Source organism: Zootoca vivipara, chromosome Z1 (genome assembly GCF_965207765.1).
Source record: "Zootoca vivipara chromosome Z1, rZooViv2.hap1.1, whole genome shotgun sequence".
In the NCBI taxonomy this organism is placed as follows: Eukaryota; Metazoa; Chordata; class Lepidosauria; order Squamata; family Lacertidae; genus Zootoca; species Zootoca vivipara.
The window spans coordinates 51680616-51705684 of NC_142583.1; the positions used below are offsets into that span (position 1 = coordinate 51680616).

Genomic DNA, 25069 nt, shown 5'->3' on the forward strand with positions numbered 1-25069 from the left:
ATATGTGAAAAGGGTGTGGCTGGGGCAAATGCCCCTGCCCTTGCAAATATCCCTGTCCCTGGGGAAAACAGCATTTTCTTGGGAGAGAGCCATAAGAAAGCAGCTCCTCAACCAAGGAAAATTCCTTGAGCCTTGCTGAATGTGTTGGAACTTGTCTTCAAGAGCAGGCTGATCAGGGTGGATTTTATCTGAAGGCACCTTCAGGTGCCTCTTTGAGTCAAATGACCAACAAAGCATTCATGCTTTCAAGCCCTGCTCTAGGATTCAAAGTGTTCATAATGATGGCATCAGTACGGAAGCTCAGTAAAACCCAACTGATGCAGTAGTTGCTCATGATCATCATTTATTTTTCCACATAATGCATCATGCAAAGTAGATCACAGTGGTAAGTGTCCTTTCAGCCCTCCATTGGCTTAAAAAAAAATCTTTTTAAAGCATCTCTCTTTTTTTTCTCCTGAAAAGAATGAAACATTTGTTTTGTCCAAACCATTGTGTCCACAGGGGGAAAAGGGAAAGAAAGGCAAAAAGGGGCCTAAAGGGGAGAAAGGAGAACAGGGTGCCCCTGGATTAGATGCACCTTGCCCATTGGTACGTCTCACTTGTGTATTAGACATTTCTCCTCATACAGTAATATAGTAGGTCGCTGCAATATGAGGAGGAGCAAGCTACTGATATTGTCTAATGTTGGTATCCAGCTGGTATTCAACCAAAGAATCCTGTTGCCCATTTAAAGAAATGGTGACATTTGGTCTAACTCTTTCCCCAAAAAAGTGAAGATTTTAAAAATAGAATAGATATTAACGGTAAACATTTCCATAATTTGTGGTATAAAGGCTTTCATTTGCAATTATTAGTTATATTTTGTCATACAGGTCACTTGCTCTGATATGTGGCTTGTTTCTGAGAAGCAAAATGCCAACATTATAACCCTCCTGTTAGCTTGCTCCTCCTTTTGTTCCTTCCTTCCTTTGTTTATTCCAGCAAAGTCAATGCAAAATATATTTCTTAGTAACGTTGCAAGTTAATCTTTACAAACAGGGATTCCGAGGAATTAAGGGGGAAAAAGGGGAGCCAGGCCAGCCAGGCCTGGATGGGCTGGATGCCCCTTGCCAATTGGTACAGTATTGCTCTTTCCTACCAACCCGCATGCAATTCCTGTGTTTCTAGTCGGTTGTTTCCAATGTAAAGTTTAAAACGACCAGACTTTACATTTACATGTCCCCGTACATGCATGTGCATGATCAAACTGGCTGCTTTGGTGATCGTAACAGTATCCAGAGATCACAACATCCTATCAACATCTGCAACGTAACACTAAGCACTTTGCGCCCGCCATCACACAATGGTTCTGAGTTTGTTTTATTCCAACACTGACAATAAGTGTAATTCCCACCCACCCTACTTCAAGATTGCTTGTCTCTCTCCCCATCCTTACCACCACCACCACCGAAATGTGTTCTATCCCTACTTACAAGAATGAAGTTGCCCTCTTTGCTGACACAAACCAGAAATATAAACCACAGGAATGCCCAATTTAAAGAACATATCATTTTTATTCTCGCCCTGCACATTTTATCTTAGCTCATTCCTGAACATGTTCTAAACTTTTAAGTATTCAGACTGCTTCTGTGGCTTTTCTTTTTAAATTAAGCAAGAGTACCGTATATGCACAGGCAGGGGGAGGAATTAATCTCTAATCCAAGCCACTTTAATGTGAAATCATACAAAGGATCAAGACCATGTGTACCTTATCTATTGGACAACAGAGCTGCTCCAGTCTGTTCTATGCTAACAGAGTTCTCTGCGCATGTATGAGTAAAGATATTCCCCTGATATCATTTGTGAGAAATATTTTTTTGATGTATTAGAATAGACACTTTAATCAAAATCCTCCATGAAGCTCTCTACTGCTGCCACTGTTAAAAATATGAAGACGGTGGTATAGGTTTTATGTCCCGCCCCCCTTAAATTATATAGACATTTAGGATGACTTGGAACTAGTCTTCAGGACATCACTAATGTGTCTGCAGTCCCTATGAACAGTTCCACTCTTATATATTGGAATGCTACAGACATCTGAAAGCGAAATTCTCAGACATTTGTAAGGAGTTAATGGCCTGCAGCCCAAAGCCCTCACTGTCTTTGTTTCTTAAATGTTTCCAGTGTAACAGTCTTTCCTTTGGAACTTAATTTCCCACAATATACACAACAGTTCCCCACTTTATGTTAGCATGAGTTCAAGCTCCTACCTATACTAAAATTCTACTCATCGATCCCTCTCCCTTGTACCAATCTGGCAACACTCTTTATTTTCATTATTATCAAAATATGATTATTATTATTTTTCATTTTTAAAATCAACATTATTTACACATTTCTAGAAAATGCCAAAGGCTTTTTAATGGTTAGCAGTTACAGCTGATCTGCATGTTCTGATACTGTTTGTATAGTTTAAGCACGAATGTTAAAGTTAAGTAGGTTTTGTTTCAAGCACAATGTTTCTAATCTAAGTTATCAAATGAATATTTATCTGACTACACATTCCATGTTATATTTGGTTTGCCTCTGATTAATGATAACTTATAGTTCATGTATTTGGTTGCAAGTAAATCAAGCATGCCTTCATGATTCTTAAAGGGGGGGGGAGTTTGCCTTTGCAGTATCATTTCTGTCTGGAAGTAAAGGGAAACTGTTCTAGAGCCAGGCAGCTATAGGACAAAATTAATAGCCACTAGCAGTGTTATTGTTGTTTGCTCAAATTTTTGAAGATCTCCCAAAAGAAAAGAGGGAAATCATCAGATTTGTTGGCATATAGAAAATCCAAGTGTAAATTACACAACTGTTCAACCTTGAATTGGGCCCACTCACCAACTATTCCAATATTTCCACTTAGACAATGGAACTGCCCCTCCTGTTCCTCTACCCACATGTCTCCCATGTTCTTCCCAAATCTGCTCTGGAGGATTGGGAAAATACCAAGGACAGATGTTGGGGTGAGCTGGGGAGAGGAGAACAGAAGAGAAGAAAGGGAAGTTCCATTAAACAACCAGAATCCTTGCACACTAGTGGAAGGAAGCACTCAATTGGATACTGCCCAATATATTTTAACAGAATCATAAAATGACTTGTCACTGTGGCCATGTTTGGCCAGCTGCCCAGTGACTAGAAAAGGTATTTAAAATGGGGGGAAATAAACAATGCTGTTTGCTCCCGTGGTTCCCAGCATGCCCACACCAGTTTAGGCGCTAAGATGGGGCCTGTTTGCTCCAGCCTCCCTTCATCTGCCACTTTCTGACTCCATTGAGGCCAATGAGGACAGTAGAACTTACATTCAGGTACTCTGAATTCAGCAAACGTTTTCAGCAGGGGGCCAGTTCACTGTCCCTCAGACCTTGTGGGGAGCCGGACTATATTTGGAAGGAAAAAATGAACAAATTCCTATGCCCCACAAATAACCCAGAGATGCATTTTAAATAAAAGGACACATTCTACTCATGTAAAAACACGCTGATTCCTGGGCCGGATTTAGAAGGCGATTGGGTCGGATCTCGGCCCCAGGCCTTAGTTTGCCTACCCATGCCATATGCATATGTTACTTATGTGGAGGGCAACGTTGTAGTCAATACCTTTTAGCCCCTCTCCTAAAGTCACACTTACTTCTTCCAGCCACTCTGCATTGCATGTGGTTCTCTGTGAAGCGACTCCAAATGCATGGGCTCCTGCACATGCGTAAGGGCTTCATGTGATCAGGACACCCTTCCCACAGACTACTAGACATGATGGCTATATTACATCCAGTATCAGCGGCAGGATGCCTCTGAATACCAGTTGGTGGGGAACCACAAGAGGGGAGTGTTGTTGCACTCATGCCCTCCTTTATAGGGTCTTCATGGGCATCCGATAGGCCACAGTGGGAACAGAACGCTGGTCTGTTCTGATCCAGGATTCTTCTTACACTCTTATTGTTTCTGTGAATTTAGTTTTCATTGGTAGAGTTTTCATGTAGAGAGTTTTAATTCTAAACACGTTCTTACTGAAAATATACCAGCATGTTTGGGTTTAGCTAGCCTACAGCTGAATTGATTTACTCCCGGGAGATTAATTCCAGATAGAAATGATACACTTTTGCTCATGGAAAGATTGTTCTGAATAGTTTTGTCATTTTCCAAGCCTATCCTGTCCTGCCTAAATGGACTAACTAGTCCAGTTCAACTCCGCAGTTGATCCAAGGCAGTGAACTGGTAAAGGCTACCCATAACATCCTTCCTGCTGGATTGGAACTCTAATTGGCTTTCCATTACCACAATTACATATGGATCAATGGAGATCTCTAAGCCATAAATAAATTTGCATGAAATAAGGCACTTGTTAATCTTTAAAGTGTTCCTATGGTGGTTAATTGTTCTTCAGAAAATCCAAGGAACACAGGATTATGTGTGTTAAGAGGATCTTAATGCATCCCACCCATTCTTCTGCTGAATGTTTCAATCTTCAAGTTTTCATTTGTGAGATATGGAATGGTGTGGGGGTGGGTGCTTGATGAGAGGTGATGTTAAACCTTAATCATGAACTTTGTTCTTCAAACAGGGACCAGATGGCTTACCAATGCCTGGCTGTTGGCAAAAGGTGAGACGCTGAAAATCATCTTGTATGTCCACTTTTTATTAGGCAAATTAAGTTTGGGCAATCAAGGGTAATGACAGGATATTATCAAAATGCTTAGATTGTAGAAAGGAAGATTTTGCCCATTTCCTCTAGACTCTCACATTGTTCTAGAGAGATACAGTGGGGAGGGGGAGTCAGTTCAAACTGCCCCAATTCCCACCCATGGGAGATCAGAGACAGCTCTTCATTCAGCCCATTACTTAGACAGTTGAAGCAGACATTTGAGCACGTTACTAACCTTGCCAAAATGTTGTTTCTTTGTTTTTTGCAGTGATGAATCTAACTTTGCAAGCATGAAGTTGTGTATATAACACTCCGCTCTTGTATTTATAGTTGAAAATGGAACCATTGATTTTACAAGTCTGAAATATGTTTACACGTAGCTGCTTCTACTTGTTTGCAGTAGTCCATGTGTACATCTATTCTTCACGTACATCTGCAATTCAACAAAATATAAACTGCAACAAACTTGCAAAATCAAGTATTAGTCTCTATACAGAGTTAATCTTTCCAGAGTGATCACTCATAGACATTTGAGTTGTTTCTGCAGTTTTCCAGTTTTTTTTCTTTGTCTTCTTTTGGGCCTGCATGGACAAGTGCCATGAACTAGTTTACATGAAACTGTGACCAAATATGAGCTCAATGCTATGAAACGTACTGTACCTGATTGCCATTGGAATACAGTGACTTGGCTTCCATGTTCACCTTCATCAATCCTATATCACTGGTTCATAGCCCACATATTTGCTTGTGCTGACTAAAATCAGAAGCATGAATCGTGTGCAAAAAACAGCTTGTTGTGTGATCATCCCCGTGAGCTGCAATGGTTGCTTGCTGTGACTTTTAATCCAGACACCTGAATTGTTCTTTTTTTGTCATCTCAAGGGAGTCACACCATGGCTTATTGCAAAAAAATGATAAGAGGAGGAAATTAAGACAATGGTCTTGAATTTGGAGGGAGCTGCAGTTCCTTCCAGCGGTGGATGGCTTTCAGTCTTCTGGGTTATGAAGCCACCTTTGTCAAAGGGGTGGAAACCTCTTCATCAGCCTCTGTTTGCTTGCACTGCCCGCAGTCACAAGCCATTCATATTGGGTGGATTTCAATACTAGTCCCTGTTGACTATTTAACCAAGAAGGAAAGAAGCATGAAGATCTTGCTTTGGGAGTAGGTTGATAAAGCTGCAGAGAGATGCCAAAAGGATCGTTTGATGATAGGTCTCAGTATCAACATGACCATTTTCAAGGATTGGTGCAGTACTTGTTTCACACACTGCATTTTGAGATTTTTGAAGGCAAGTATTCTTGACAAAAGATACCATGAAATGCCTAAAGCAATGGAACAGACATGACTGTATATGGCTCGCCATTTGAATTTTAGAAGTTCCTGATGGAATATCAAGTGCTTATAGGATTTTGGAAACATATATTTTATTTTATTTGTGTTTCGGTTCGCTGTCGTCCAGCAGATACATGCTTCCTGAAATTTAAGTTCTGAAAAATGCACTTGTGTTCAACTTCTTTCAGTGTTGCCTTTCTTTGGATCTATAAGGTCTTTACTGCTGCAAAGCAAGGATTTGTTTCTTTTTAATTCGTATGAACTCATTTATTCATATACCTTTTTTCCCTTCTACAGTTGTCCTGTTTTGGGGGTCTGTAGCCCAAAGAGTATGCAATAGGGAAAGAATATTGCATGACAGTAACAGTAACATTTTTATCTCAAATATAAAATTAATTTCATCTGACTTTTAGGCTGCAATCCTGTGCATTCTTCTCTGGGACTAAGACCTATTGAATTCAGTGGAACTTCTGAATATGTTCCAATTGTGTTGCATATTGCTTAAAAAAACAGCTTTCATTTCTCTATTTTGAACACATCTGCTTAACTTTTAAATCTTTAGACTTGTATTCATAAAGTACATTTGTAGACATCCCAAGAAACTAATTTATGTTGCATTTTTTACTTTGCTTTAAAAATAATAATAATTGCCAGTGTTGAAATGGTGATTAAACTTCTATGTACATTCATAAAAAAGTCTGACCAAATAAGAGATTTCATACATGTGTGAAATAATGTGAGGAAGACACAATCATGTGTTTCTGGAGACAAGCATCAGTTGCTCCAGAAATGTCATGTGCATCACCTCATAAAGATTCCATTTCCAAATAAAGGCTACTTTCGACGTCAAACCATTGTTTAGCATTATGATAATCTGTTGCAGCAAGCCTTGGGCTCATGCACCTCCTCTGGTGCATGTGCAAGGAGAACAAATGCTTAAATTTTAGTTTTAGATGAACTGCAGTATAGTGTGTTACCCTATCCCTAAAGTATGGCTAATCTTAAATGCATATTTAAGATTAACCGCAGTTTGTTTAGGTTTGAGCATCAATACAAGCTGCATTTAATCTGAAATTGGAGTGCACACTTCAAAACTCTTACTCACTACTGTGCCAAGGGACAGAGTGGAGTGCCCAAACCCAAAGCTCACCAAAGATAATTGTCATCATGATAAACTATCATGTCTGAACCAGACCATTTGCTTAGCACAGTGGATGCTCGGGTTGCGAACGTGATCCGTGTGGGAGGCACATATGCAACCCGCAGCGCCATGTTTGTGCACATACGGGTTGTGATTCGGCGCTTCTGCTCATGCGCAAAGCGTGATTTAGTGTTTCCGCGCATGCGCGACGCCGAAACCTGGAAGTAACCTGTTCTGGTACTTCCGGGTTCAGCATGGTGTGCAACCCGAAAACACGCAACCTGCAGCATCTGTAACCCGAGGTATGACTGTACTGCCTTCTACCCATGAATCAATAGTATCTCTAGAACTCATTTGTACTTTTACTTTGGATTTCGTTTTCATAATGTTTCATTTTCATTTCAGATTTCATTTTCAGAATGTCAAAACCATTTAATGAAAAGTATATCCCCCCCCCAATTCAAAACAACTTCCCTTCCCACACACCCCAAAGAGCTGGGGAAATTTCTGTTCAACAACTGCTTTAATGCTGGAGCTTTTGTCTTAATAGTTCTAACAAATGTTTTGCCAAAGTTTCAGTGATGGCCTCTGAGCAGCAAGGGAAAAGAAAGATCAGGTGCTCAGGCAACTCAGAAAAATGGATGCTGTCTTTGCTAACTGCTTTATTTGTTGTTGTGATTCTGTTTCATTTTTTTATTGTAAGATGCCCTGTGTGTGTAGAAAGATAGGATTTAAGCATTTTAAATAAATGAGATAAGTCGTATTGATCTGCATGTGTGTGGGTATACAGGTGTACACACCCACTAACATTAATGCACACATGCAAACAAAACATATCTTAATCTTTGATCAATTTCTCCACAATGCAAGAAATTTGTTATTGCATCCCAACACATTTAATACATAATTTTAAATCTGTTCTGATGTCAATACTCACAACCAATCTCATTATGTAGAAATGGAGCCTGTCAATTCCCCGTGTACATTCCAATGTACATTTTTATTAGCGTTTTGTATTTCAGATTATTAAGGCACAAGTGTCTCCATTTATCCCTCTTGTGATTTAAAACAAGAGGGTTATGAGCCTTCCTTGTCTGACTACAGAAGGTTCCCTACAGGACTAAGCAGAGCCGTTTCCCCACCCTAGCACTCATACACAGATGCTTGTAGAGGCAGTGTGTCAAAAATGAAGAATGTGTGAGCTCTTCTCATGTTCCCATTTAACTCTTCCTTTTCACTTGGTCAAATTATGCCAGATCTGCTCAAGAAATGTGAACAAGTGGAGTGGGAAAGCTGGATCAGATGCAAGGGCTACACATAAACCTGTAGTGACCCAACATGTGGCTTGCAAGCAAACTTGCCAAGGGTGACAAAACGGAGCTCCATTGACCCCCTATGTCGAACCCTTAACACACATTTTCAACCCACTTTAAACGAGCTAACAATGGGGTATCAACCACTAATTTTAGAGTGAAATTAAGTTCATGCATGCTGTCCTTGTAAATTAATAAATTTGCATGCCAGTCTACTGAGCTCTAGCTGCCAACAGCCCTTGGGCATACACATCAATGTAACATGTGATTTTATATAATCACAGAAACAGCTGCCAGCAATTCGCATTATGGTCACCAGTCATATTGCTATATCTAGCAACAGATAGGTATGTCCCATGTGAACTTCAGAAGAAGGGAACCAGTGGTCTTCCAGCTGTTGTTGTACTACAACTCATTTATACTGCTAACCACTGGCCATGACAGCTGCGGCTGATGGGACACGAGTCCGACAACACCTGGAGGGCCACTGGTTCCGTACCCCTGCCTGAGTTGGTTTTCGTTTTCTTTCTTTCCCTCATTTACAATGAGTTTGGCATACATCTGCTTAGAACTGGCCATTCATTCATCTTAATTCTTACCCATTGTAATTTAAATGCTTTTGGTAGTTAGCAAGAGCCCATTCCATTTTGATAACGCCATCCTAGTAGAACTACATAAGTCAGTTTGTGAGTCATAGGAGATAGCAAAATAGTGTCAGATTTTTTAAAATATCTGTTGCCTGATGAAAGTGCAGATGTGCTCCTTCTAGCCATACAATTACTTTCGGAAGACATGCAGTGCCTTTAGTGTTGATCTTTGACAATTATTTTGGTGCTATTTTTTTCTTCTTATTGTGGGTCTCTAGCGTAGCTGTTTATCTTTTGCTGCCACAGGTTTCCTTTGCTTAAAATCTGCAGATTTGTTGGTGGTGTGATCTTTTTTCGTTCAGTTAAAACATTGGACACAGCTTGAGTTTACTTCTGCAACTCCAGCTTCTTGTTTCTGTGATCATAATTATTTTTGCTGCCCCCCCCAAACACACACCTCCCTGCAATATTTATTTGGTGTCCGTCCTCATGGGTATCTTTTACTCAACAAAGAAACAGCATGCCTGAAACCAACATGTTTCAGATTAAACTTAACTTTAGCTCCATAAATGGAGAAGCTGCTTTCCCTTAATTTCCATAAACTGAGGAATTGTATCTTCCAGGGTGCTTACAGAACAGATAATTGCAAGGGATAAGATGTAGGACCACAGTTCATAATGAAGCATTCATTTCTCTAATCTGTTTGTAATTTTAGAATAACAGAGAGATGTTACAGAGAGGTTGAGTGATGTCATGTTCCATATTGTGTCTATAAGAGGCTTAGATACAATCAAACTCATCCAGAGGTTTCAACTGTGTGCCCAAAGATCTCCCAACTATTTTCCTACGCTGTTCATTTAAATGGAGGGGGAATTCATGTTTTCACAAGTTGTGTGTACAGACTTTCCATTGAAGTTAATGGTCATGAAGGAGCTCCAGGGGTGCCTCAAAGCACCCAGGGCTCTTGAAGTAGAGCTGTTGGATTTCTTCTCACTGTCAAATGACTTTTCTTTATGTTTGCCTATGTATCATGCCATAAAGACTTGAAATGCATTGTTCTTCATCATCAGTATTATGTACAGGCTTGAAAGTATTTTAGTTTTATATGGGACTGGAAAGATATCTATTAGGCTTTGCTGTTGCGTTACTGTTTAATTTTGTTGTTTCTGGGTTGTTGCTTTTAATTAAGGGAACCCAGAGGCGGAATTTTGACTTTTGGTGCAATAAAAATGCCCCAAAAATGTTAATGCTGGGTAAGAACAAGCAGCAAGAGGCAATCCAGTAACCTTCTTGTAGGTTCTGAATTTATTCACCGTACAGAACTGCTGGATGCAACTCTGGTTTACATAGGGCACTGTTAACTATGCGAATACATGGTTGGATTTATTTTGTATAATGGAATTGTTCTGTGTAATTATTTTTTTAAGAGTAAAAGCTACAAGAATGGGTGCACTCTTCTACAAAAGAATGAGGTTTTTGATGACATGTGTTTTCTTTGCAAGCTTTCTAAGCTCTGTTACTTGACTGTCATACAGTTATATCTGTATCTTTTTGTTTTACCTAAAAAGAGACTTTTCCTTTTCACACCAAAAAATACATTGAAATAAATAAATAGAATAAAAACACAAGTTGTGTCAACATGGTCTCCGGGAGCTTTGAACAATGAGACCTAAAGCTGTTAACAGAAACATCTTTCTTTTTTTTCCTTGTGTGGCATCTCGATATCAGTCTGAATGGTCCAGTGCTATGAAATATACAATTCATTTCTGAAACTGCCCGATGATTGGCTAGACACTGCCAGGGTGTGTGTGTCACACTGATTTCTGATCATTGCTGTCTGACCACGTGACAAGGTCACCAAAACAGCAAAATGGATGCTGAAAAGGATGAGGTTTCTGTAAAAGTGGGAGTTTGTTTGCATTTTTTTATTTTAAAAAAAATGGTATTTGAAATGCATCCTGCTAACTATGCTGCTCAGAAATAGAATTGTCTTTCCTTGGATAACAGGGGGCCTTATTCCAGCAAGGACCTTCAGTGTTTAAACATTTTTGCTGAAAATCCATCTAAATCTACTCAGTCACACTTGGTACTGCTTTGAGATAATTTGGAAGCATTTGATTGGGAGAGGGGTTTATTTTAAATGTTGTTAATGTTGGCCACAATCCTTTGTCCAGCTCTCCAGGGCATTTCCAATAAAATGAAAGGGTGCTACACAATAATACCGTTGCACACAATCCCAATATCCGAGTGGTGCGAGATTCCAGGCTCTTACCCGGAGTTTGTGTTTCCTTTTGGAACGAGACACAGCAGATATATACAGCCTGAGCCTAGGATGGAGGGTTTCACAGCATCAATACCCCAAGAGGGTCTCACAGAGCTGCTTTCCTTTGTTCCCCTGAATGGCTCGCCACCAGGAGGCTGGCCTTGCTTTTCCAATAATTAGAACCCTTGATTAAATATTAACACTTGCTCAATCCAGGGATTTAGAGGGGTTTGGCATACAGTTTAACTCCCCAAACTCAGAACAATGCTGTACTATCAAAGCCTCATGCAACTTTCATATTGGTGCTTGTACAAGAGAGCTTCCCAATGGATTTTGCCCATTCATTGAGGATATTTTTTCTGTTGTACATGTTTGGGAAGTGTAGTATATAATGCAACCTGGTAACAATTTTTAAAGGTGTATGTATCTGATCATTTTTTCTTTTTGGAAAATATTATATTTTTAATTTGTGTTTTTTTACTTTTTTTAATTGATCTGTATGTGCAGTTATTTTGATATTTCATAGCAGTCTTTCTTAAAAGAAGGTGATGAGATTTGGAGTGAATTGTCACTGTGGGAAACATTACATGAGTCATTCTCATATCACATATTCTGAGTGTCATTTCACTGTAAAACTATGGCTGTGTAAATAATTTCAAGGCTAAAATCATCACTTTTGATTTGTTATACATTTTTACTTAAGTGTGGCTTCTGGTTCAGACATAATTCAAGACTGAGCCAAATGAAACAGTATGAATTATTTCTTTTCTTTGTCAAATTCTCCTGGTTTCTCCTGTTCTTTACAGTTTTAAAATTGTTCCTGTTTCTTTGAGTTTTGTATTTGGTTTTTGTTCCTAGCTTGTGAGAAGTTGATCTTCAGAATTATTTTTACACTATTTATGACTTATTTTCATAATGTAAAAAGTGTGTAATTATTAAACTCTTAATCTTACTATTGAGGGTGTTTTGTGTTTTCTCTTTGCTCTCCTAAGTTGTAAAAACAAGCTTGCCATTTCAAAAAAGGTACCCTTTGCACAGTGCAGTTTCTGTGATAGTGTCTTTCTAAATGATCAACTATTTAAAATATTAATCTGAAGAAATAGTTGTCTTAAATACCAATATTTTATTCCAGATGGTCTTGAATATATTGGCCAGTGTTTGCCTCTGCCTAGCATATGAAATTTCCAAAACTCTAAAACCTTCCATCTAAGAGTTTTCTTACAAATTTACTCATGCACCAAACTGCATGGAAACTGCAAGAATTCAATTTATTCCTTCTGCCTGCTTCTTAACTGCTTAACTGAGCCACAAAAAGCCTTGCCTTAGTATCCCATGACTGCTAAATTTGCTCAGGAAAATGTTCTAAAATCACTGGAACTTCGGTGAGGTCCTCTGTCAGGGGCACCGACTTGCCCCTCACCTTGAGGGGACCCGGCATCACGTGACCGCATCCTAGCCCCGCCCAGTGGCAGCAGGGGATGGGGAGCACGGAGGGTGACCTTCACCCTCCATGCGTCCCGCCCTCCCGGCTTGGCCCCCTCCCCGAAGCCCCTTCTGCCCCCATAGTTTGTGCCCCAGATTCTGTCAGAAAGGTTTCAAACCCATTTATCAAACAACAAACTCCAGAGGCTTTTTGCTTTCTTGTACTTTTTGGAACGTGCTACATTCTACCGTAAAACTTTCATCTTTCGATCAGAGACTTGGAATAACAACTAGTATTCAACCAGTGTGCTGCTGCCTGTTGTTCTGTTCTTTTAAATAGCTGTTCTCCACAGGGTACTTCACATTTAATCTAACTTCTGTAAATTTACAATGTTCTGTGATAGAGATTCCGCCTGAAAAAAACTTTTATATTTTATTTTAGTCAATACCCCTCATAGACTGCCATCTAGTGGTTCAGTCATACAAACACTTTTCAAAACTCAAGCGGATATGTTATTTTGATTTTTCCTACTACTGACCCAATATGCCTTTCTTTTTAAACGGAAAAGTGGTGGGAAAAGAAAACCACAGTTATCTATAACATAACCTTTTCAGATTCCACAGCTCTGAAAGGTCTGTTCATCTTGAAATTCTGCTCTGATAATTGCACAGCAAAGCATTTTCTGCATCCTAAAAGCCATGCTTATGGACACACATATGTGGAAGAAAATTATTTTCAAACTAGCCCACATAGATTTTTAAATGTGTAACAATAGATTCTGGATAAAATGAAATGAAAAATTCATTTAGTGCTGTCCAGTGCTTTTTTTGTGTGAATCTTTGTACTTTTGTCCATTTACTGTATTTATTTCTCCTGATTTGAACTATAAAATGGTGGTTTTCTTGAGTCAAAATGAGAGCACCCTTAAAAATTTTTTAGAGAAAAAGCACTGGTGCTGTTTACATCTTTCCACTCTGCTCCTATGATGTATTAAGTTTACTTATATGCTGCTTTTCCACAATAATGTTTCCGGCAGAGGCGTAAATAGGCTCTCTTGCACCCTTGGCAAGGAGATTTATCAGCACCTTCCAAGGCTTTTTTTCGGTGGGAATTCCTCACTGGAGGTAAAAGGTAAATGACCAGGCATCCCCAAACTGCGGCCCTCCAGATGTTTTGGCCTGCAACTCCCATGATCCCTAGCTAAGAGGACCAGTAGTCAGGGATGATGGGAATTGTAGTCCAAAACATCTGGAGGGCCGGAGTTTGGGGATGCCTGCCCTAGACTGTTAAGTCCAGTCAAAGGCGACTATGGAGTTGTGGCGCTCATCTCGCTTTCAGGCCAAGGGAGCCAGCGTTTGTCCACAGACAGCTTTCCAGGTCATGTGGCCAGCATGACTAAACCGCTTCAGAAGTGGTTTAGTCCTCACTGGAACTGGTTCTGGCACCTCTCAGGGGCCCTTTTGTTACCTTAACAACCCATACTTAACGGGCCATTACCAGGCCAGTCTGTCTATTCCAGCAATTTAATCCATGCTGGATCCAGGAATTAGAAGGGAGACTCGGCCCTACAGCCGACCCACCAGTAAACTCATAACACTATATTCCCATTGAGCATTATCCAACATTAATCATACATCCATTAAATCAGTAGATTTCAGTTATGTCTGCTGATTTAAATGGGTCTGCTCTGAGGATGACAAGCGTTGGATATCACCCATGGAATTTAGTACTCTAAATACTCTTGGGCAGGGTACTCCTGCAGAGGACTGTGTTGTAATTTACTCTCTACCCTCATAAATTAAGGGGCCTGTGCATTAGATTAAGACATGGCTCCCCAGGTTTCCATCATTTATCGACTGCTTCATTCTCTAATGTTTGATTTGGGAAAACAAAAGGAGGCCCCTGCGCTAATTATATCTCCTGTGCAAATGTCACTTCATGCTTTCAGGCACATAAATATCCTTCAAACAGTAACATTAAAAAGATGCAGACAACCCATGATTAAAGCAAAGGGATGAAAAGATGAAATAATACCACGTTCGTTTTTAAAATAAAATTTCCAAGCTTTTATAGCCCATAAGCAAAATTTTGCTCAAAAACAAATTATTTATTACTGGACGTCACATCACAGAAAATGAATTATTATTATTTTGAAGGCATGCCTGTATAGAGAATTTTAATGTTTAATGTTTTGTTATGTTTCTCTATATATGCTGGGAGCTGCCCAGAGTGACTAGGGCAACTCAGATGGTCGGGGTAGAACAACAACAGCAAACAACAACAACAATAAATCACAGAACTGGAAAAGGTGCAGAAATGGTATAGATCAAACAGGTAGAGAGATTTCACTCCTCCCCCCCCCCACCCCACCCCAAAAACACCTCTCCCCTATAAACCCAGTGTCATAATAATCTCCTTTGTGAAACTGACTGCCAATAGATTCAGAACAGGCAAGATAAATGCATCTTCACACCATTAATCTATGGAATTCACTGCCACTAGGTGCCCCCTTGCTTACATTACCTAAAAAGGAGATTGGCCAAATCCATAGAGCAGCAGTAAAGAAACTCAGGTCTGGAAGCCAAACAGACTGCCTGACCTGCTCCTCCAAATTCTCCCCACGCACCTCACTTGTCTGACTTAGAATCCTATTTGTTTTTGCCTGGCTGGAATGTGCCCTCTTGCTTGCCTAGACAGAAACAGCCGTGTGTCTATAATAATAATAATAATAATAATAATAATAATAATAATATATTATTTATACCCAGCCACTCTGGGCGGCTTCCAACAGAAATATTAAAATACACTAATTTCACTAAATACACTAAATTTCACTAAAATACACTGTAGAAACTTGCCCACTGTATCAATGTGAAATTTTCATTCCTTGCTCCACCCACTTTTACCACTGGCCCTGCCCACTTCTGGGTCGCCCAGAAGCGGATGTGCCTCTTGGGTTGAAACATCACCCCAGCCCCTGCCATAGCAGATAGGCTTATCATTGGTTAATACTCAAGTCCTGCTAGCTTTATCCTGGTTCAGAAGCAGAAAGGCATTGCATAGCAGTTTATTGGAGACCATCAAGAGGAGAGGGCTTTCGCATATATCCAATATATAACAACAATTACAAAAGGAAAAAGGAAATGCAAAAACAAAATGCCAACTTACTCCCCCTCCCTACTCCAGGATGGATCATTCTACTTGAATTGTAGAGTTGGAAGGGACCCCAAGGGTCATCTAGTCGTCAACCCCCTGAAATGCAAGAATCTCAGCCTAAATCAGTCTGTGATTCCAGTGGTTGCCATTCTTCAGAGTTATCAGTAAATTATTTTATAATCATGCTTAAACAAAATCGCCAACATCATTTGTATTATTAAATGTAATCTATTTCTTAATTTTTCTGATACAACAATCAACCATACCTGTTGTTTCCAATACTTTCCAATTCTGTGCCACTAGCAGGCATGCTGCCACTAAAAGAAAAGCAATCAGTTCTTTATAACAAAGGTCAAATGGCCGTTCTTTAAAAATGGTCAACAATCCCAAAATCTCCACATGTTAACCATTAATATAATTGATCTATGAAAATACACTCTGCCAGAAAGGCTTTATATGCTATTGTTGCCTTGATGCCATGATGCTGAAGGAATCTGGCTGGCCACTGTGTAAGGCAGAATACTAGACCGGCTGCACCCCTTTTGTCAGATCCAGTACTGCACCCCTAAAGTTCTTAATAAAAATTAAGTTTTGTAACTAAAAAAGAAAATCACAACTGGCCAAGGTGATGTTAATGTTGTTTTTCTAGTTGTATGTTCAAACTTTCTACATCTCTTTAAGCCACTGTTGTTCATATCTGTAATAATCAGCTGAAGTCGTAGGCGTCTCATGCCCTCAGGCAAACATTTCCCATAACCACTAGATTAGCCTTACACAGACTCAAAAAGAAAATAACCCTCAGTTCTGGAAACAGGTACTAGCAGATTGGTATGATGTGGGCTTCTCTCTAGAAACATGGTGCTGCTCTGTCACTGACTGCTTCCCACCTCCCTCCACATGAAGGGATGGAAAAACACTACCTACATAAACAGTAAAAAGTGCCAAGCCCATAAGGCGTTAAACAACCAGTATTTCCAGTTAAAGTTCTCTTCAAAAGTTTTTAGCCAACTATTTAACCTTGATTTAATGGTGCCATTACGCAGAGAATTTCCCCCATCCACCCTCATGGGTGTATCATGTAAATTTGCCCCAGCCCCAAGAGCTGTTAACTATCCATAGATAAGAAGTTCCTGGTAATTTCATTGTGAAATAGTTTGGTTTCAATCCTATTCATTTGTAATTCCTTGTTTACACTTCAGCAGGAGGTAGAACGGTAAATGAACTTTCCATATTTTTCACTATCTCTTATGTGATTAATTCAATGATGGGCTCTAAATGTTCTTTAACAGGAAAAGGCTTTTGAGGGGAAATATCTCCTGCCCGAAATTCAGCATTGCCTTTTAGGATTGCACTGGTCCGTACTTGCTGGTTTTAATTACACAATAAAGGCAGAAACATACGCAGCCAAAATCAACAAGCCTTATGCTATTACATATACTTACTGCTTTTTACAGTGCACGTGATGAGGGTATTCACATGTGCCATTCATTCTGCAGAATGTGACACCTTTCTCTCGCATGAAATGTAAGTCTCCAACTGTAAATTTGGAATGTTTTTCAAGCAGCTGTAGAAATATACGATGCAGCAGATGCTCAGAGAGCTCTGTACAAGGATGAAAAGCAATGAAGAAAATGACGTAAAAATCCTGGTAATGTAGGCAAAAGGTTGCTGAGGATTGTTAAGAGACCCCGTAATCCCTTGCAGAGCTACAATTCCAAATGCAGTTTACCAAACAATCCCTCTTCCTAGGGAATATCAATATATAAAAATTAGCATATTAAAAGTAGCACCTTAAAGACCAACTAAGTTTTTATTTTGGTATGAGCTTTCGTGTGCATGCACACTTCTTCGATCCAGACCAACACGGCTACCTACCTGTAACCAGCATATTAAAAGTTTATCAACATATTTGTTACAAATGTGTGGAGTTCTTTAAGCACCTAGCAATGGCCGTACGTTGACTAAATAGCCCCGGGCAGTGTGCATACAGCTGAAAAAGTATGGATTCCAAATGAAAACAAGATCAGCTTTAGTGGTACTTATTGGGGACTGCTAAATTGATAAGTCTCCCCTGATAAGTAGTGTTTCGCTGATACGCCTTGCATGTTTTTAGGGGTCCTTGATATTGAGGCTATTTGTTACCACTAGAGGGCAGGCATTGACAAGGAAGGTTGTTGTCCTTAAGAGCCCTTATAGATTCCCTCACTTGTTTATTTTCATGATGAGGCACTGAAACAATGCCCAGACTTTGTTGGTTCTTGTTTACATTTAGTTTGAAACCAAAGTTTGTAACTAGGTCACCATTAAGCATGTGAGCCCAGAGCTACATCTCTTGCATCATAATGCAGAACAGTTGAAAAAGAAAAAGAAAATTCAAGGCAGTAAAAAAAAAAAATCAGCTTTGGAGCACAAATTAAGACTGCCTAGAATTTCGACAGCCTGGCTGGTTTTAAACCAAATTGATTATTTATTCTGCCAGGTTTTCGGATGCAACCGAGAAACAGATGACGGAACGAGTGTAAAAGGGCAAAAATAGTTTCTGTTTTATCCGAGCAAAACCATGTTTCAGAATATAAATATTGGTTTCATGATATCCAGATGGCAAGATGGGAAGAAATTGCACTCCAGTGGTTTCCACGTCAAATGGAAATGCTGGTGCATTTGCACCATGCCAACCTCACTGCTGTCTTGCCCTTTGGCCTCCTAGTCAGAAGATGCAAAGTTGGCCATTGGTTCCATCTCCTCTCTCTCAGAAAGGGGAAGCTTAACACCAGGCCACTGACAAGTACTGGTACTTGAAAGACACAAGGCAAAGGAACATGAACGGCTGACCCTCAGAGGAAAAAATCTCTGGCTCTTGCTGAGCCAGCCTTTCACAAACCTGGTGCCTTCCAGGTGTTTGAACTACCAACACTTATCAGTCTCAACCAGCACAAAACATCTGGAGACTAGTAAAGGCTGTTGATGCACAGGAATTTCTGGGCCCAAAACACACTATTTGGATTGGGCCCTTGGCTAATTAAGACAGCCAGTAGCCAATACATACACCTTGCCTGCAGGGCAGTTGAGCAGGCTGCAAAGTAAAATTGTGATAAAGATTATGACAGTGATACTTTAATAAAAGGACCCAGTGGTAAATACCAGGGGTTTGGCATCCCTAGACCACCCCCTAACAACACCCTTGGCTTAACATGCATGTTCTGATATGTCTGGGCCATGCAAACTGTAGTGTGCTACATCTCCTTTGCCTTGGGCTTCATTCCTGTGCATGATTCTTGGGAATCAGCTGCGCTGAAATAGCTGAGAAGTTTTGAGAGGACCTGGGTTCACTAGAGACTGGAAGTAATAGCCCACTTCAGAAAGTAACTGTATTCCTTTGCTTCATGTCGGCCATTCGTCTTTGCTTTTCCAATTCATTCCACTTGCAGAGCAGTTGACATTATTCTGATTGCATTTGAGTTCTTCATAATAATAATGCAAAAAACCACACCTGTCCTTTGCAGGTCTCTGGGCCATCTGACTCACTTTATAATGACATCCCCCTTTCTTCTTCCTTCTTGAGTGTATTTAAGATCTGCCAACTGATATGCATGATCAGTTCGTGCATCTGATGAAGTTAGTTAGGGCCCACAAAGCTTGGGCTGTGATACATCTGCTGGCCTAAAAAGCCCCAAGACTCTTTGTTATGCTTTCTTTTCTTTTCTTCTTTTTGCTATACCAGACTCAGGTGAGCTCATTCCTGAAACTGTTTATGACAGCTTATTTGTGCCAAATTTAGGCAGGGTGTGTAGAAATAACTTTCCAAATGCACCCATATCTTCAGTAGCCCAGGTTCATAGAATCATTGAATTGTAGAATTGGAAGGGACCCCAAGGCCATCTCGTCCAACTCCTTGCAATGCCGGAATCTCAAATAAAGCATCCATGACAGATGATCACTCAACCTATGCTTAAAACCTCCAAGGAAGGAGAGTCCACAACCTCCCGAAGGAGTCCATTCCACTGTCGAACAATTATTACTGCAAGAAAGTTCTTCCTGGTATTTACCAGAATCTCATTAGTTCTGGTCCTATTCTCCAGAGCAGGAGAAAATAAGCTTGCTCCATCTTCCATGTGACAGCCCTTTAGATATTTGAAGATGGCTTTAGATATTTGAGAGCTGGACCATAAAGAAGGCTGATCGCCGAAGAATTGATGCTTTTGAATTATGGTGCTGGAGGAGACTCTTGAGAGTCCCATGGACTGCTAGAAGATCAAATCTATCCATTCTTAAGGAAATCAGCCCTGAGTGCTCACTGGAAGGACAGATTGTGAAGCTGAGGCTCCAATACTTTGGCCACCTCATGAGAAGAGAAGAATCCTTGGAAAAGACCCTGATGTTGGGAAAGATTGAGGGCACTAGGAGAAGGGGACGACAGAGGACAAGATGGTTGGACAGTGTTCTCGAAGCTACGAACATGAGTTTGACTAAACTGCAGGAGGCAGTGCAAGACAGGAGTGCCTGGCGTGCTATGGTCCATGGGGTCACGAAGAGTTGGACACGACTAAACGACTAAACAACAACAAATCTTATCTCTTCTCAATCTCCTCTTTTCCAGGCTAAACATACCCAGCTCCTTCAACCGTTCCTCATAATTCTTGGTTCCCCAGACCCTTGATCGTCTTAGTTGCTGCCCTTTGCACACGGGAGTGGATAAAAATGCAATAGATAAGTAAATAGTATTATTCCATCTCAGGTGACCCTTTACCCATGATTAACAGCACATGGAAGAGGAATTGGGGACAAGTATACATGCCACTGCTACAAATCAGAGGGTGACTATCTATACTAGAAAGCTGCCTGGACTTGTGTAGGCTACCTGGTTGCTTTAGAACCTTGCTTTTTCCAGGGTTCTAAAATGTACAGGGAATAGAACATGAGCAAATGTACGCGAGCAGAACAGGGCATCCACTCTTGTGGAGGGTGGTGGAGGGAGCAGGGGTAAGCTTGCTAGCCTCCACACAGTGTTGATCCCATGGTGAGAGAAACACCTTAATGTCCCTCAAATCTGAAATTATTCAAATTGGCTTTTGCAAGCCATGGGTATAAACTGGGGTTTAATTAGGGTAATTAATCAGGAGCTTTAACACATTCTGATGTGCACCTGAGTTATAATGCTAGGGCAGTGATACATATTCTAATAAATGGATAAATAGCAGCATGTTGCACTTTCCCCAGTAAGGCCCACTGAATTAGCTGAGTACATCTAAGCTGGGCAATCTTCCAGTTATGGGTTGGCACAAAGTCAGAAGCTTCCCTCACATGGTGCAGGAACATTCTGAGCTCCATGGGTGGACCTAATCTGCTGCCAAGGATAGAAGACCACTGGCAACTCTGTTTAATTGTGGCAGAAAAGTGTAATAAATTATTTTATTTTTTAAAAAAGCTAATTTTTAAATGCGTAAAAAACCACACAATATTAGAAGCTGATTTCTTTATTGTTTTCTACCCCATAGGATTTGCTTTACTATGCCTTCAAAAATCCCATGCAATTCAAAACCAAATATCACCCTTCCTTCCTCAAAGCACCTCCAAGAAAACTGGTGGCAAGCAGCATAATTGAAAAACAAAGTAACTTTATTCACAATGAAGGCTTGCTTACTTAAAATACCATAGTAGACCTGCCCTGCATACTTCCGTTCACATCATTGTCACTAGGGGCCTTTCCACTCACTGGGTTATAACGTAACTAACTTTTGCTGAAAGTAGACCCACTGAAATTAATGGACCTCAGTTGGGAATAGTCATTAATGTGAATGGGTAAAAGCTAGTTTCCTAAACCCACCCACACCACATCCAAGATAGCAGAAATCATACATGCACATCAGAGGCTATTGGAATTCATAGAAATGGGAAAAGATTGTCACAGGATGCCACCAGAGGAAAATGTGAGCAGGGCCTTTAAAATGGAATGGTAGCTCGCCCAGGCTGCACCAAAAGATGTTTATAGTTTTATTTTTTATTACATTTATATCCCACTCCCCCCCTCTCCATTGTTATCTTCACAACTGAGAGGATAAAAGACAGTGACTGGCCCAAAGCCACCCAGTAGGCTTCATGGCTGAGCAAGGATTTGAACCCTGGTCTCCCAGGTGTGAGTGCAGCACTCTAACCCCCGCAACACAATGTCACTGGTACAAGAATCCTGGTCTCCACATTGTGCGCAGGCAGTGTGCCCATTGCTGGCTCTGCAGTTGCCTCACTGGCCATACTAAGGGTGTTGCCATCTCGAAAAGGTGGCTAGGGTTTCCTTGGAGTAAAGGTAACGCTGCAAAACAGGTTAGCTCTTCACAGAGGGGAACTCTATCCATGCCAACCATGACAACTATATGCCTCCTCCAGGCCAAGAGGCGATATAATCACATTCTAGAGTGTGAGAGGAGGAGAGTCATTGCTTTCATGTCCTGCTTGAGGGCTCTTATGGGGTTCTTACAACATTTTGATGAGATCACTTTCTAACCAAGGTGCCCACCTCGAACTTGTGTATGAGATTTTGCCAAAACTTGACAATCCCATCAAACACATCAACCAGTTTCTGCTTCTATTTTGTATGCTAATGGCATTAGGAAGTATATACCACCTCCCATAATGCTGATTACCTCTTCCATAAGTACTGTACCTCTTCACACCAACAGAGGGAACGAAGGGTGTGGTGATAAACAAAGAATGCAAGCTAGTTGGATCTCGCCAGTATTTTCCTGGCTTCAGCATTTCCTCCTGAAATAAGGGGATAATAACATTAGCAGCTTACTTCACTGTGTTTGTATTAGGATTACTAAGGCTATGTTAGCATGTTCCAGCAAGAACAACAAGGGACCTGGTAGCCCCTGAGGCTTAACTTTACGTTGTTAAGGTTGGTTTGTTTTTTTGGTGAGTTGGAGTGCACTTCATTAGACACATGAAATGTTCTTCTCAGTTGGCAGATCCATGCATGATGCTACAGGCCACAAGAGAAGAGAGGTTATTCAACAGATGCAAGTGAACAGGTGTGCCCCATTGCAATGTGGGCAACAAAGAAAAGCAAGATCCAATCACAGTGGGTGTGATCCATTCCCATTTAAAGAGGACCATTTATCTTCCATATCACACTGGCCACTTGGAGACTCTATTCCACCGAACTCTGATGGCATTAAATTTGCATCTCAATTCCAGTTCAACAGCCCTGCAGGGGAGTCTGTCTCTGAAACTTTTTGTTCCTTTGTTTTGTTTTGTTTTGTTCCCAGGGTGAGTTACTTACAGCAATGCAACAGTGCAATTAAGAACAAGTAAAAGAAGTAGAACAGTCTGTGTACCATTATACAAACAAGTGCATCCGTTCCAAGCCAAAAGGAGTACAATATATACGGTAGATTAAGCAAAACAGAACAGGTGGAGTCCCATAAAGATGGACCTTAGCTGTCCAAGACCAGGGCAAAGTGGTGCATCTTCAGCATAAGCTGGGAGTTGTCCAGTGAAGATGTTCTTGTGAGGAGGGCTGCCACAAACAAAGCCCTCTTTTGGACAATGCCTTTCCTGATGAATGCAAAGGAAAACTTTGATCCTAAACCTGTGCTGCCATGTGGGATATTTTGGGGGGAAGAAAAGGCTAAGGGCTAAAGTACATAAAATAAGGGACGCAGGTGGCACTGTGGTCTAAACCACAGAGCCTAGGGCTTGCCGATCAGAAGGTCGGCAGTTCGAATCCCCACGACGGGGTGAGCTCCCGTTGCTCAGTCCCAGCTCCTGCCAACCTAGCAGTTTGAAAGCATGTGCAAGTACATAAATAGGTACCGCTCCGGCGGGAAGGTAAATGGTGTTTCCATGCGCTGCTCTGGCTCGCCAGAAGCGGCTTAGTCATGCTGGCCCCATGACCCGGAAGGGGTCTGCGGACAAACACTGGCTCCCTCAGCCTATATAGCGAGATGAGCGCCGCAACCCCAGAGTTGTCCGCGACTGGACCTAATAGTCAAGGGTACCTTTACCTTTAAACTACACAAATACGAAGAAGTGAAGTCCATAAGACAGTTGGATGGCTCCTTGTACACCTCCTCCCAGCAACTTCTGCTGCCAACCTAGTGCCAAACACATTGCTCTGCTTTCCTTTGGATCACAAAGGATCCAAAGGATGCAGGGATGGGGCATCTGTGGCCCCTCCAGATTGTGCTGCCTTCCAGCTCCCATCAGCATCCCAGCCACAATTGCCAAGGGTCAGAGATGGTACAACAACCTCTTGAGGGGACAGTCTACATAGAATCATAGAACTGCAGAGTTGGAAGGGGCCCCGAGGAGGATCAGCCAGTCCAACCCTCTGCAATGCAGGAATCTTTTTGTCCAATGTGGGGCTCGAACCCATGATCCAGAGATTAAGAGTCTACCACTAAGCAGTGCTGGATTTACACCCAGGTGGCGCTGTGGTTAAACCACTGAGCCTAGGGCTTGCTGATCAGAAGGTTGGCGGTTCGAATCCCTGTGACGGGGTGAGCTCCCGTTGCTTGGTCCCAGCTCCTGCCAACCTAGCAGTTTAAAAGCACGTCAAAATGCAAGTAGGCAGTAGATAAATAGGAACCGCTACAGCGGGAAGGTGAACGGCGTTTCCATGTGCTGCTCTGGTTTGCCAGAAGCGGCTTTATCATGCTGGCCACATGACCTGGAAGCTATACGCCGGCTCCCTCAGCCAATAATGCGAGATAAGCGCGCAACCCCAGCGTCGGTCACGACTGGACCTAATGGTCAGGGGTCCCTTTACCTTTACCTTTAAACAAGCTATAGTTTAGGGCCCCACTCTCTTGGGGGCCCCCACAAAAATGTAAAGGAAAAAAAGTAAACCCTGGTTGAACATTTCCAAAATGTAAGATAAAAAACAAATAAAATAAAACGTACACACAGCAACAGTGTTTTGTGTTGTGTAGGTTCCTATTCTGTTATGTGCAAATAGTTTTGATACCTATTAAGTCCATAAATTACTATATAGAATATAATCAACAGAAAAAACAGCTACAATTTGTTGTTGACAAAGGACAGCTGGACATATAAAGGGCCCCATTACCTTCAGGAGTTTAGGGCCTCATCAAACCTAATCCGGCCCTGCCCCGAGCTATCTTATTGGCTGCTTTGGATTATATTTCTGTGCCACTTTGCACTGCAATGAATCTCAAAGCGGCTTCCCA

At 41.1% G+C, this 25069-nt stretch overlaps 1 protein-coding gene and 1 long non-coding RNA gene across 6 annotated transcripts in view; one reads left to right on the forward strand and one right to left on the reverse strand.

Moving 5' to 3' along the window:
- Nucleotides 1-6597, forward strand: part of COL25A1 (collagen type XXV alpha 1 chain) — a 114242-nt gene extending 107645 nt beyond the window's left edge. For 3 of the 5 annotated variants that reach the window (XM_088660458.1, XM_088660456.1, XM_088660460.1), the window contains 3 exons: nt 502-588; nt 4588-4626; nt 4937-6183. In XM_088660458.1, coding sequence (XP_088516584.1) covers nt 502-588; nt 4588-4626; nt 4937-4939 — 129 coding nt within the window. In that variant the 3' untranslated portion in view covers nt 4940-6183. Of the gene's footprint in view, nt 1-501; nt 589-4587; nt 4627-4936 lie in introns of all 5 variants that reach the window. The other 2 variants (XM_088660459.1, XM_088660455.1) reach the window with 1 other exon arrangement.
- The window catches only part of LOC148687381 (uncharacterized), a 67902-nt gene that overhangs the window by 37326 nt on the left and 5507 nt on the right, over nt 1-25069 (reverse strand). The window contains exon 2 of the long non-coding RNA XR_015947787.1: nt 17327-17486. This is a non-coding gene — a long non-coding RNA (uncharacterized LOC148687381). The remainder of the gene's footprint in view (nt 1-17326; nt 17487-25069) is intronic.